The sequence below is a fragment of the Microcaecilia unicolor genome, chromosome 3, assembly GCF_901765095.1.
Source record: "Microcaecilia unicolor chromosome 3, aMicUni1.1, whole genome shotgun sequence".
NCBI classification, from domain to species: Eukaryota; Metazoa; Chordata; class Amphibia; order Gymnophiona; family Siphonopidae; genus Microcaecilia; species Microcaecilia unicolor.
The window spans coordinates 309,267,798-309,281,927 of NC_044033.1; the positions used below are offsets into that span (position 1 = coordinate 309,267,798).

The 14,130-nt window shown below is 46.2% G+C and overlaps 1 protein-coding gene across 1 annotated transcript; it reads left to right on the forward strand.

Annotated features, from left to right (window-relative positions):
- The first annotated feature begins 9,142 nt into the window (after positions 1-9,142).
- On the forward strand, positions 9,143-13,576 carry LOC115465068 (baculoviral IAP repeat-containing protein 5.1-like). Its single transcript, XM_030195467.1, has 4 exons — positions 9,143-9,477; positions 10,348-10,457; positions 12,197-12,314; positions 13,156-13,576. Exons 1-4 carry the CDS (start codon positions 9,340-9,342, stop codon positions 13,270-13,272), a joined length of 483 nt encoding a protein of 160 aa, XP_030051327.1. The 5' UTR covers positions 9,143-9,339; the 3' UTR covers positions 13,273-13,576.
- Positions 13,577-14,130: the final 554 nt, after the last annotated feature.

Genomic DNA, 14,130 nt, shown 5'->3' on the forward strand with positions numbered 1-14,130 from the left:
GAGTCCGGGCACCAGCCAGCACCCAGCCCCCCCCCCCCCCCCCCCCGGTTTAACATGAATTGTACCCATATATATTTTGTCGCAGCTTTGGCGGGGTACCCAAGCCTGAGAGTGTAAGCTAGGCAGCTGGGATAGCTGCGCTTACGGTTGAGCTCCCTTGCTGTTCGGCGGGAAGCTCTGTTTACGATTGGTCAGTCTTGCTAATGGCGGCGGACTAGGTTGGCAAATTAAGCCGGAAGGTGGATTGGCTTGGGTATACCCAGGGTTATGATGTGTGTATTTAAAATAAAGCTGCGGCCAAGTTGTGCCACGTTAAGAAAATACCGTGTCTGGTGATTATTGTAATGTTTGAATACCCTTAGGCCCGAGGGGTCTCGGTTGCCTATGTTACCAGGCAGCTCTGGTCTTGAAATTCATTTGAAGAGCACTGAGGAAACAAGCAGGCATTAATTAGCTATAGGGGAACAGTTTTCACGGTTCAAAGAGCTCTGCTAATGAAGTTCTATAGGCCCACAAAACAAGAGAAGGAAATAATGAAAACAGGTGAGTGCTGCTGCTCTTCTCCGAACCCAGAGATCCATCATGCATACTTCTTACTCCTTTGCAATGTGGTATCTGGTAGTCCTTGCATTTTCCATGTGCAATTAATATTACAGGTACCAGAATGCACTGGGAGGAGGCGGTGTAGATAAACCATGAGGGCATTAAAATCTCCCTCCAGAAATTGAGTCATTTTGCAGCCTTGCATGATAAAAGAAAGTTTTTGTTCTAAATTAAGACCTAGGAACCAAGATGGAAACCTATTATAGAGCTCTATAAATCAAATCTAATATAACATGGAAGTCTTAAGGATGTACCTCTGAAGATATTCAGTTATTTGTGCATCTCAGTCCTGACTGCAGAACTCCCTTCTATAATCCACAACTCTTAAACACAAAGGGTGAACAAACCAAATATAACTCCACCAGTTCAGAGAACTCCCTTCTATTCCAGTGCTGGGATATCCCCCTACCATATAATACAGCTCTACCATGCACCTTAATCCTGTACAGTTGTACCCAGTCTTCCAGTACTAAAAACCGTATACAAAATCTGAAAATGCTCCAAAATTCTGCTCTGGAGCCCTCTGTTTTATTCCAAAATTGAGACACAATTGTTCTTCCATGGAGTGCACCTCATTTAAGGCACTGATAGATATCTGACACCGTGCTCCTAATCCTAATGACTGCAGATTTCAAAACAGTATAACGATCAAATAGACCATGCAGGCGCATTACAATATAATGTAGAGTCAAACTGTATATTAATGGTAACAACAGAAAAACAGCATGCAGATTTAGCAAAAGTATTATAAACCAAATATTTATCGATTTCTTACATTTTGGAGACGCTTGTCCAATCAGAGGCCCGAGCAACTTACAAACAGAAAATAATAATTAAAAAAATACATATAAAAAAAAAACATTGAACAAAACGTAATTTTGCACTGTTCTGCCTGCTTTTCCTCGTGCAGAGACGTGTCTGCTGTTGGGTTCCCCTGCACTTTGCTTGGTGCTTCTCCCTTACTCTGCATAGCCCACACTAACACCTTGCTGTGTGCTAAGCTCTGGGCGCTTCCAGCTAGGCCTGGTGACAGATGGCCAGACAAAAGGCCAGAGAGGTAACTGGCGCTGGGCCCGAAATGGCCTTTGATTCCCCTGTCGAGTGCTCAGAGTATTAGGTTTCCTCTGCTGAAGACCAGGGAGAGCATCTCTGGAGGATAAGATATCTGATTAGCTGACGGTTGCACTTATTCTTAGTTCTGGAAGCAGAGAAAGATTAATAATAATAATTTCACACCCCAGAGCCCCAAACTACACATCCCAGAATGTTTGAGTTGTAAAACCAGGGCTGGCTTAGTGCTGGATTGGCTTTAGATGGGGCACAGATGATGCTCAGTTAGTTTTGGTGCTGCCGGGGAGGGTTAATGGTTTGATTCTTTCCTTTTCCAGACTTGTAGATCACGGTCTCTGTATTCATGGGTGTAGACAGTGGTGTGCTGGTAAATTTTTAATAACAGGCTCTCTCCCTGGTCCACCTCTGCGCCCCCCCCCCCCCCCCCCCCAAAAAAAAAAAAAACATTTGCAAAGCTGGCTATACCCGGGGAGAGAGCGTGCTTTCAAACAATCCTTACATCCAAATTTACCTTCTTTTAATGTAAAAAAAAATCCTTTATCCTCCATCTTTTAAGACACTGCCTACCTGCTGGATAGTGATGGCACAAGGAAAGCAAGTTTGGTCCAGTGAAGACTAACTTAAAATAACCTTGCTGTTCCTTAGATGGGAACTAGTACTACAATATTGAAAATGCGACCACACGATGACTCTGCGGTTATGCTCCACTAATAAGTTAAAAGATTAACTGGATTTCTTGAAAGGATTATATAAATTTAGGATGCAGGACTAGGGACACACACACGTATTTAGTCAATATCATAATTCTTCATGTACAGCCACAAAACAACCTTTTAGGGTGGATAGTGTTCACAATGAGCTCTTGTTATTATCGACCAGATAGAGATAAGAGTTTTCAGTTTTGGCACAGTATAATTTATCACAAGAACAAAATATAAGAAAACCAATGGGCTGCATTAGGGATGTAGCGAGGGGGGCTGCCACCCGGGGTGGGGCAGTTCACCGTTGCACCCCCCCCCCCTGGGTGCAGCACGATGACATACCCCCCCCTCGGCGCATCGACACCCCACCCCCGACCCAGTGCCCACCCTCTTCCATCCAACCAGCTCCCCACCTTTAAAAAAATATCGGAATCCGAAGTGAGGCGCAGCGCCTCACGCCTGCACGTAAAAGAAATGTGCACCGTCTCATCTGGCCTTCCCTCGCTCTGTTTGTCCCGCCCTCTGCTGATGCAACTTCCTATTTCCGCAAGGGCGGGACAGACAGAGCGAGAGAAGGTCCAATGAGACGGTACACATTTATTTTACGTGCAGGTGCGACGCGCTGCGCCTCGCTTCAGATTCGATATTTTTTTAAAGGTAGGGAGCTGGTTGGACGGAGGAGGGTGGGCACTGGGGGGGGGGGGGGTGTCGATGCGCCGAGGGGGGAGGAGCTGGCAGGGAGAACCCCCCCCCCCCCCAGAGCTGACACCCGGGGTGGACCGCCTGTCCTGCCCCCCCTTGCTACGCCACTGGGCTTATGGCCAATTTATGTTTAAACAAAAGAAATCTGCATGAAACAAAATATTTATTTTTATTTTGACTAATAAAACCACTTGCCCCTGAAACATGTTCAAAACAGAACAATCCATTTGTGTATCTAAAAGGTAAACTTCTACAAAACAGATTAAGATCTGATTCCATGTGCCCCAATGAAAGGAGAGTTTAATTCTACTTCCATTTAACTTCAATATATTCCATCATCTTTATAACACCAGGCTTCCCAAGGTACATTACGACAACAGTTAAGATGAACCCATCAGGAAACAGGATATCCTCACTGAAATTTGTCCATCTGTATTGTATAAAGACAGTGCATTTATTTATTATTTTTTTTTTTTTTAGTGTAGAAAAATGAGCACAAAATACAGAGTTTAAAATCGCTGTTTCTACCAGCTATAATCATTTTTAAAGATGTTTTAGTGATATTCAATTGTTATTTCATGATATTTATATCTTATGGGAAGCTTTCAAATAAATTAAAAAGCTGTCCAATAAGTCAAAAAAACAAAAACTTTTGACCTCTACCTTTTAAGGCACTACTCCTATCCAATTGAAACAGCTTTAGACTTGTTACAGATGGACAAACAATAAAGAACAGCAATGTGGTTGCAGCAGCTCATAGGTTTGCTTGATTTGGTTTGAGTGTACACTAGAGGAGATGACAGCTGTGCGGGGGAGTGAAAACAGAGATTAACCAAATTGGCTTCTTTACTTACCATGGAGTAGATAGGCGGCTCATCACTTCAAACCTCCTTGGTCCCGATGGCGTCCTTTGCCTACCGCGTCCTGCCTACGTGGAAACAGCAAGTTGAATCCAGGGGCGTAGCCACGGGTGGGCCTGGGTTCTGTCCCAGGCGCACCCAGAAGAAAACCAGCCACTATCAGTCCCTCCTCCGTTGCTGCAGCTTCAGCAGCGAAATTATCCTTTGAAGGCAACCACGGTCTATCCCAGCTGCACACGTCAGCAGACAACGAACGAATCTGCAGCATCTAAAGATCCATAGCTGGGGAGATGCCATTCATTCTTTAGACTGCAGCATGGGACCAGCCGCATGCCCGCTAACAGCTCTGCGCAGCATTCCAACTCCGAGTCCCACCCCTTAAGACACAAACGTCCTGTTTCCAACACAGAGAAACAGGAAGTTTGTATCCTAAGGGGCGGGAATCAGGACGCTGCAAAGCTGTTAGCGGGCATGTGGCTGGTCCCACACTGCAGTCTGAAGAATGGATGCCATCTCCCCACGGATCTTCGGGTGATCCGGAGGCAAGCACTAATGAAGGTCCAGCAGGGTTGCAGAGGAAAGGAGCTGCTGCAGTGAACAGGAAGATAAGAGAGCTGAAGGGAGAGAGGGGGAAAGGAGGAGAGGGGGAGGGAGGAGGGGTGGATGGTTTGGCAGGCAGAAAATATGACCTAGGTCATGTAAGGGCACCAGAGTTGGGGAATAAAGACATCGGAGGGTGGAGAAATAAAGTGGAGATGCTAGATTGGGTGGGGGGAAGAAAAGGCTTATAGAGAAGGAATGTTAGACTTGAAGAAAGGAATGAGAGAGGATTCTACACACGGGGGGGGGGGGGGTAGAATTCTGGCCACAGGGAGGGGCAGGTCATAGAGAGGGGGTGCTGGGCATGAGGGAAGGAAAGGGGGAGATCCTGGCCACACTGGATCACGGGAGAGGGGGCAAGAGGAAAGAGAGAAGTGACAGCAAGATGCTGGGAGGGGGTGAAAGGGTGGGGAGAAGAGAGGGAGCAGATGCTGAGCTAGAAGGGTGGAGGGATAGAGACACCGGGAAAGGTGGAACCATGTGGGAGAGGTCAAGGGGGTGGCAAGGAAATGAACACCAGGAGGATGGTGATTACAGGGGAAAGAAATATGGTAATGGGGAATAGATTGAAGATGGAAGGGAATGGATGGCTGGGGAAGTAGAGAGAAGGGGAACAGGAGAACTAGTGGGTGAAAAGGAAATGGAAATCTGACAGGTATCTGAAAAGTAAAACAAAGAAAAAGGGGTTAGACAGGATAAAATTTGAGTGGACAGAGAGCAGAAAAGAAAAAAAAGGTCAATACCTCAGAGGCAAGTGAAGTGAGGGAATGGAACAAGAGAGGAGAAAAAGACAAATGGACAGCAGCTACTGGAAGGAGAAATAGCAGAAAGATAGGAAAGTTCAAAGAGAAAACTGGATCAACATGATGGAAAAATAAAATGACCAGAAAACAAAGGTAGAAAAGGCATTTTATTTTGAATCTTAACTGAAATATGATAGCTTGAGAAATGTGCATAGTGGATGTAACTTTATTGTGTTCAGTAGAAAAAGACATATATTTCTATTTTTATTTCTCCACTGTTGCAGAATGGTATCCGGCTAGTTGCCAGCCACCAATTCCTACTTGGACAGTTCCCTCCTAGGACGTTTCCCCAAGGTGGACAATTCCCTCCTAGGTCTGTTCCCTCCTGGCTAGTTCTTACTGGCATGTAGTTTTGTTTTTTTTGTGTTGATGTTTTGCTGGGGGAGGGGGGGGGGTTGTTATGCATCATATTTTTTTATGAGGAGTGTCGTTGCGTGTCGTGGATGTGTTGGTAATATTTTGTTTAAGTTTTTATATATAATATTTTATGCTCTGTATTAATTTGGATTTTGGCTTATTTAATTTTTTTGGTGTGGCGTGTTAAAGGTAATATTTGAGTGTGTGTGTGTGTGGGAGAGCATTACCCCCCCCCCCCCAAAAAAAAAAAAAAAAAAAAACTATCTGGAAGAGGAAAGGGAAGGAGATAAATTTAAGACTGTGATGTTTCATGATTGTTAAGGGTGGGAATTGTCCTCCCTGGAGCAGTGGGAATTGGTTAGGTGGTAATTGTCCTAGGTGCAAACTGACTTAGAACCTGCAGTATATGCCAAGGTTCCCAGTTCAATTTTTGTCTACATATTTTTATTTCTAATTTGTGATCATTTGTTCTTTATTTGGTGAGGGTCTGTTGGTGTGATTGCAATGACAGGTGGGGAGATTGGAGGGTAGAAAGGGGGAAGAGGGAATTGGGGGGGGGGGCTTCTTTATTTTCTGCCCTGGGCCCTAGCATGTCAAACACCAGTCCTGACCTTTGCTGTGGCTGGAGGGGATCCCTAAACCCCATAAGCTGAGGACCTCCTCTGATAGCAGCCAAAACTTCCTTCTACTAAGCTTAGCAGGCGGCGGCAACATCCTCGAGTCACCAATAACTAAGAATGCCTGGGGTGCCGGCATCAGTAGCTCAAGGAGTTGCTGCTGCTGCTGCTGCCTGCCAAGCTTGGTAAAATGGAGTTCTGGCCGTCTTCAGAGGAAATCTTCAGCTGATAGTGCTTGGGGATCCTCATGAGCTAAAGTGTTTCTATTTCTATTTTGAGTTTGGGAGGTGCTGGGGGAGAGGTGGAGAATAGGGGGAGAAAGGGGGTGTGGCAGATAGAAAATTTTGTGCCCACCCACTTTGGGCTCAGGCCCACCCAAAATTGGCTGTCTGGCTACACCACTGGTTGAATCAGAGTAGGAGGGACGTGGCAGCAGAAGGACCCCGATGCCGGCATCCTGTCCTAACCACTGCCTGCAGGAAGTGACGATCCTAGGTCGGCTGCCACCCGGGGCGAATTGCCGATGCGCACCCCCCCCCCCGGGTATAGCATGACCCCCCTCCTGGCGCAATGACATCCCCCCTCCCCAGTGCATTAGCCCCCCCCCACCCCCCCCCCCCCCCCCGCACAGCTCTCGGCTCCGCTGGCTACCTGCTCCCTCTGCCCCGGAACAGGAAGTAACCTGTTCTGGGGCAGAGGGAGCAGGGAACCAGCGGAGCCATCAGGCGCGTGGCTGCTCTCTGCACCCCTCCAGCGGCGTGCACTCGGGGCAGACCACCCCCACCACCCCGCCCTTGGTACGCCGCTGCCTGCAGGTACGGTAATGGTCTGGAGAACTGCGACGGGGGGGGAGAGGTTGGGGGAGGAAGGCAGGGAGAGGGAGAGGGCGCAGGTGTGGATATGGGAGGGAAGAAACTGAAAGGATAAAAAGTTCAATGCATGGGGCAGTGGGAAGGGCAGAAGCAGAGGAGAGAGAATCAGGAACTCGGACGGTGCAAGTGTTTTTTTGGGGGGGAGGGGGCAATGCTCCCCCAAACCAATTTCCACTTGACTTGTCCTCCTCCAACAAATGGGCCCAGCAACATCTGCTTGTTAAATTCTTACCAGCAGAGAGGGTAAGGTGCATTTCTGTGGCAACGATCAGCCCAGCAGGGCTCTCCTCTGTCCTCTCTGGCAGAAAATCTCTGGCCAGCCAAGTTGAGTTTAGTGTTGGGCACAGCAGGCAAAAGTAGAGGCTGTCAACGGACGAATCACCACCGGAGATATAAATCCAACAGTCTTTATTGTAATATTAAAAAAGAGGACCCGACACGGGCCGTGTTTCGATGCACGCGTCTACATCAGGGGTCAAACAGAAAACTCTAGAACAGAGCACAGGACCGTAGTCCTGTTATAGTATACAAGGATGGTATGGGATTTGCGTTACAAGATGTATGAGGAGAGACTTGCTGACCTGAACATGTATACCCTTGAGGAAAGGAGAAACAGGGGTGATATGATAGACGTTCAAATATTTGAAAGGTATTAATCCGCAAACGAACCTTTTCCGGAGAGGGGAAGGCGGCAGAACTAGAGGGCATGAAATGAGATTGAAGGGGGGCAGACTCAAAAAAAATGTCAGGAAGTATTTTTTCACGGAGAGAGTGGTGGATGCTTGGAATGCCCTCTCGTGGGAGGTGGTGGAGAGGAAAACGGTAACGGAATTCAAACATGCGTGGGATAAACATAAAGGAATCCTGTTCAGAAGAAATGGATCCTCAGGAGCTTAGCCAAGATTGGATGGCAGAGCTGGTGGTGGGAGGCGGGGCTGGTGGTTGGGAGGCGGCGATAGTGCTGGGCAGACTTGTACGGTCTGTGCCCTGAAAATGACAGTTACAAATCAAGGTAAGATATACACAAAAACTAGCACATATGAGTTTGTCTTGCTGGGCAGACTAGATGGACCGTGCAGGTCTTTTTCTGCCGTCATCTACTATGTTACTATGTAGTATAAAGCTGTAGACCATATACAAATACTGTTGCAATCAAAGCAAGCTGACACGTCTCTTACAATGACTGTAGGAGCAAAATTCGCAAAAGGTGCATTTCTGTGGCAACGATCGCCCGGCAGGGCTCTCCTCTGTCCTCTCTGGCAGAAAATCTCTGGGCAGCCAAGTTGAGCAGTGACGTAGCCACGGGTGGGCCTGGGTGGGCAGGGGTCCACCCAGTTTGGACTCAGACCCACCCAAAATTGTGACACTATTGCTGTGGCTGGTGGGGATCCCCAAACCTTGCCAGCTGAAGATTTTTCTTTCCTTGGGCAGCCAACGTTCTTCTAAATGTCAGCTAGCAGCACTTGCCTTCTGCTGACACCGAGACCTTCTGCACATACTCAGTTTTTGCACATGCAAAAGCACTGAACATGTATAGCCTGCTGGCAACAGCATCAGTTTGAGGCAAGTGCTGCTGGCTGCTGTTTGGAAGAGTGCTGGCTGCTGGAGGAGGAGGAGGAAATCTTCAGCTGGCAGGGTTTGGGATCCCCACCAGCTCAAGTATTTAATATTTGGGGTTTGTGGGTAGGGAGAAGTGGAGAGAGGAGCAAACTGGAGGGGAGCCGGGGTGGGGGGGACATGAATTCCATGCCCACCCACTTTGGCTCAGGCCCACCCAAAATTGGCCATCTGGCTACGCCCCTGGTTACAGCCACAACTAGCTGGGCTGCTGAGATGAGCAGTGCAGCAGGGTTGCCACACACCATGCATGCACCAATAGCAGGTGACAGCTGGTGTGTTTGAGCATGCGTGCCTCCAGCCTCCTGCTGCAAATAGTGAAAAAAAACCCCAAACAAACCTTTAAGTCCCGGCTAACAGCAAAACAATCGGCTCCAGTACACCACGGGGTGTAGAGCACCGGCAGGTGCATGTAGTTAAGGCAATTAAGATAAGGTTCTTTAAACCTCAGAGGGTGAGGCTTGGTTTTCAAATTTAGCTGGTTTATATTTAGAAGAAGGTGTTCTATCTGTGGCTTTGTAAGTGGTCTAAGCCCGATGGCCTCTTCTCTGTCTGACCTGTCTTTAGCTTCAAAGCACCTGCTGGAATTTGAGCGTATGTACGATTATGAGAACAGACTGAAGACGTTCACAGACTGGCCCTTCACGGAGGGCTGCCAATGTACCCCTGAAAACGTGAGTAGCACCCGGCCAGTTTGCTCATTGTACCCGATGTGCCTTCCCTGCATAAGGGAACAAAACGAGACCCGTTGTTAAATCAGGCGCTGTGATTTTAGAGCTAAGAGATCAGGTTATACAACTGCTCCTCCCAAAGGCATAGAATTGAAGTGAAACCCAGTAATAATAAACCACGTTCTAAGTAGGTTATTAAGACATGCTTAGCTATCAAAATCGGACTGGCCAAGTGGGAATCTAACTATCTTTCTATTTGGAAAATTTCCATTAAACAGGCTTTGTATTATTTTTACTAACTGACTTAGAAGCCCTTTTACTACGTTGCAGTAGAAAAAAAAATGGTCTTGGTGCACCCTTAAGTGGGTCTGACCTCACTAAGGCCATTTTTTCTGCAGTTTGAAAATGGCCATTAATTCAAACTAGAAAATTGGCCATGTGCCAATGTTACTGTTAAAAAATATTACTGTATGAGCATTTACTGCAACTTATTTTGGAGGTGGTAAGAGCACAGTAATGTAGATGTTCAAATTGGTTGATTGGCAAAGAAATGGTTACTCTGTCCCCAGATATGCCCCCACTGCACTAAAAATAAAAATATATCTCGTAGCATGTGGTGATTCAAATGTTAGCACAGGATTCCTATGCATATCCCACAGTAAACAACTTTAAGCTGCAGTAAGTGTGCAGTAATGCTTTCCACAGCCTAGTAAAAGGGCTCTTTAGAAATCCCCTCCCCCCCCCCCCCCCCCCCCCCCCCCCCCCCGGACTCTGATCATAACTGGTTAGCATTGCAATATGTACTTTTTTTTTTTTTTTTTTTTACTTTTTTTGTAATGCTGCTGGATTTGGACCGATTTACTTCTGCTCTAGATGTCCCGAGCTGGCTTTATCCACTGTCCAAGTGAAAATGAGCCGGATGTGGTTCAATGTTTCTTCTGCCTCAAGGAGCTTGAGGGCTGGGAGCCAGATGATGATCCATGGTGAGCAGCAAATACACCCTTTATTGGAAATGCATACCGTGAAAGGTGATCTTAAATATTTCAGAAGACCTGTTCGTTACTGGTTATTGTAAAGATGACCACAGAGTTGAGATTTGAGTATTGGCATAGCTCTTTTCTTCCGGAAGGCTACCAAGTGGCCCCCCGGTTCCAGGAGGGAGACTTTGTGGCCAGCTCTGGCTTTAAACTAGCATCCTAGAGTGGTGTTGTATTTGTAGTCTGACTTTTTTTTTTTTTTTTTTTAAGCCTACTGAAATCAGTGCATCAGCATAGGGTTATCATAATCAGACTTCCTGGATTGAGTACAGTCTCCCTCTTTGCAATGGATAACTTGTAAGCCCTCAGGCAACAAATGAGCCAGAGGAGGGGACTGAATGCGATAGATCTTGGGCATGTGGGGTGTCAATGGCAAATAGTAGTGTAACAGGAGACAAGAGGCAAATTGGTTCCAAAGGCATGACAGCTTTATTGCTAGCAATGAACAGCACTGAGTTCTCTCAGGATACTGCCCCCTGAGCGTCACCTGACACTCGTTCTTATACACTCTTATCAGTAGTCAAGCGCAGTTACAGACAGAGGATCTTACACAGAACCCAGGAAACGAAACTTATCTTTGGCTTTGCACACAACCCTCTATTTCCAACACTGGTCTCTAGTCTATTCACAGTTACTTGGCATTGCATATCAATATACTGATAAGCAGCACAAGTTCCAGCTGGTTTCTGCTATCTGGCTACAGCTGCTTCTTCTGAGCTAACTGTCAGCTTGCAAGCCTTATATTTCAGAAAAGGCACAGAAGGAGAGAAAATGTATTTCACAGAAAAAACAAAGTTAATGGCTGCCATGCTACAAGTTACAGCTTCTTTTAGCTAAGCACAATAGATTGTCCTTTACAGCAAAATCTAACTGTAGTATAAACTGCAGCAAAACAGTAACTTATTTCAGTGTTCCAGCACATTTACACAATACAGCCTCTATGCATGGATCACGAGACTGCGCTGGCAGAGCCAGCTGCCTTCCCTACAACCCTAAATTGCTGACTACTACTGTACAAGTTGTCTAGCTGCTGGTTAACAAATACATACTACTAGTAAAAGTCCAAACTGCACAGGTTTAGGTCTTAGTCTAGGCTCATTATATGAAAGCTGAGGTTTTGGTACAAAGCAAAGGTGCAAGTGTGAATGCAAAGTCCATAGGTAATATGCACAGAGCTTGAGGTTGTCCTGCCAGTCTAGTGATGGCTGCAGGCCGTGCACAGTGTTTGCTTGTCCACTCCTACAGTAGCACCAGCTAGAGTGCTTTTGTATTACATTAAAATACAGTTTCCCAAGGAAGGGATTGGTCTAGTGTAGTCCTATTTCTATGCTGAAATTGTATCTTATTCAGGTCTACCTATTGCCAGCTCGTGGGACTGATACAGTTAGAAGACCTAATCAGTTCTAGCTGTGTAGGCTCTGGAGAGGTGGAGGAGGTGTTTCTGTAATTTCCAAGCAAGTGACACGCATTGGCTAGATATATAGGACACGTGCACTGGGCTCTAGAGCTCGAGGCACAGGAACTCCAGCAAGGACTGACACACAACTACTTGGGGTTCTTTATTTCATGAACAGATTCATGGTGAAATAACACAATAGAAACTGGTTTTGAAGCGTAAAAGGACCTGGTGCAAATTGCCAGCACTTGCTGTCCAATGAATGACTGAGGGTTTTCTCCCTTAACAGGATGGAACATTGCACCCGCTCTGCTGATTGTGCTTTTATTACTCTGCACAAGAACTTCGATGACCTGACCATGGAGGAGTTCATCCGTCTGGAGCTAGAGAGGACGAAGTGCTTTTATGTAAGTGCTATCTGGCTTCAGTTGTGGCACAAATTTCACCATCCCTGCCTGTAGATCAGGGGTTTTCAACCCAGTCCTCAGGACATACCCAACCAGTCTAAGGGTATCCACAAGCTAACAATATGCATGAGAAATTTGCATGCTCTACCTCTACTGCATGCATATCTCTTCCATGCATGTTCATTGTGGCAATCTTGAAAAAAGGACTGTGTTGAGAATCGCTGCAAGGGCCAGACGTGGCGGGGCCCCTAATCCAATCTCCCCACGTGCATTGCTACTATGCAGTTTGGGTATCTCTTCCCCTTCTCTCCACCACAGTGTCTCCCACCCTTCCCCTCACCTTGTAGTCTTCATTAAAAAAAAAAGATTGTCCTTCTCAGAGGGGCCTCTGTGTGGCAGTCATCCTCACAAGCTGCCTCCGACTTTTCCTCTCTGCCACAATCTGGATCCTCCCAGGTGGAAACAGGAAATTGCATCCACAATCTGGATCCACTCATGTGGAAACAGGAAATTGCATCGGAGGGGGGTGGATTGTGGCAGTGAGGGGAAAGCTTCGGGCCAGCCACAGGCAGCTTGTGAGAATGGCTGCCATGCCGGGGCCCCTCTGAGAAGGGAAATACACTTTTTTTTAAATGACTAGAAGGGAGAAGAGATTCCTGGACTGTGCCCCCCCCCCCCCCCCCCCCAACGTTATCCCTGATTATTAGTCTTGATGAAGGGAGGCATTTTCTGCTAAGTGTTCTCAATAAAATTGTTGCCTCACCTTTTCTGCCTTTATGGAAGAAGGGGCATGTACTTTGTGCAATTGCTGATTCTGCATTCTTTGAAATTTTCTTTTAAGCGCAAAAACATTAATGGCATCATTCTCCTGTTTGAGAAAGCACTTGCAATCACCACAAAGAACCTTCTGGAGTACTGTGCCACATGCCACCAGTGCACCATTGAACTAGATCCCTAGCAAGCACCCCGCAGATGGGAGGAGACATTCACATTGTACCATCTGTCACGGACCTGTACTTAGTCATATGAGCATTGATAATCATCAGGCTACTGCTAACACTTAAAATGCTTCCTTCCCTTACAGTATGGACTGTTTGAGATGAGCTGTTATAAGCACTTTATATTTTAATGAAGGTGATGGAATGAGGCGCTATCTTTTTAAAAAAATTACCTAACCTGTACTGTCATGTTTAACATATCTTTAAAAAAAAGTAATAAAAATGTATTTCAATATGATATTCTGTTTGTTTTAACATCCCAATGAAGCATAGGGGTAGTGATTGTTCACATTAAACTCAAGTTAAAGTAAACATGATGCAAGAGAAGGAAAACATGCATACACAGCAGAATTGGAGGGGCATACGTGTTTTAGGAGAAGGGAGGGGAGGAAAACCTAGTTCTTTGTGCTTCCCTTCATTAAAGCGCATCAGTTTGGAAGTGTGTCCAAAATAAAGTTGTACTAAACATACTGCAAGTAGAAAAATGGGTATAGGTAGGGTATGCTTGGTAGGATTCAGAAATCAAAATGTTAGATTGAGTGGGTGTAACACAACTTCACTAAGCTACCCTCTACGTGCTAACATAGGGATAGGTAACTATATGGTCCTTGAGTCAGGCTTTCAAGATTTTCACAATGGAAGTTTGACTTCTATGTAAATAGATCTCATGCATACTCATTGTGGAAATCTTGAAAGCCAGACTGGAATATGGCCCTTGAGGGCCATGGTTACCCATCTCTGCTCTATCATTGTTCTTTCCTGCTTATGCAGCTGAGACACTCAACTCGGTCCTTGGGCCACATCCAGCTAGTGGATGG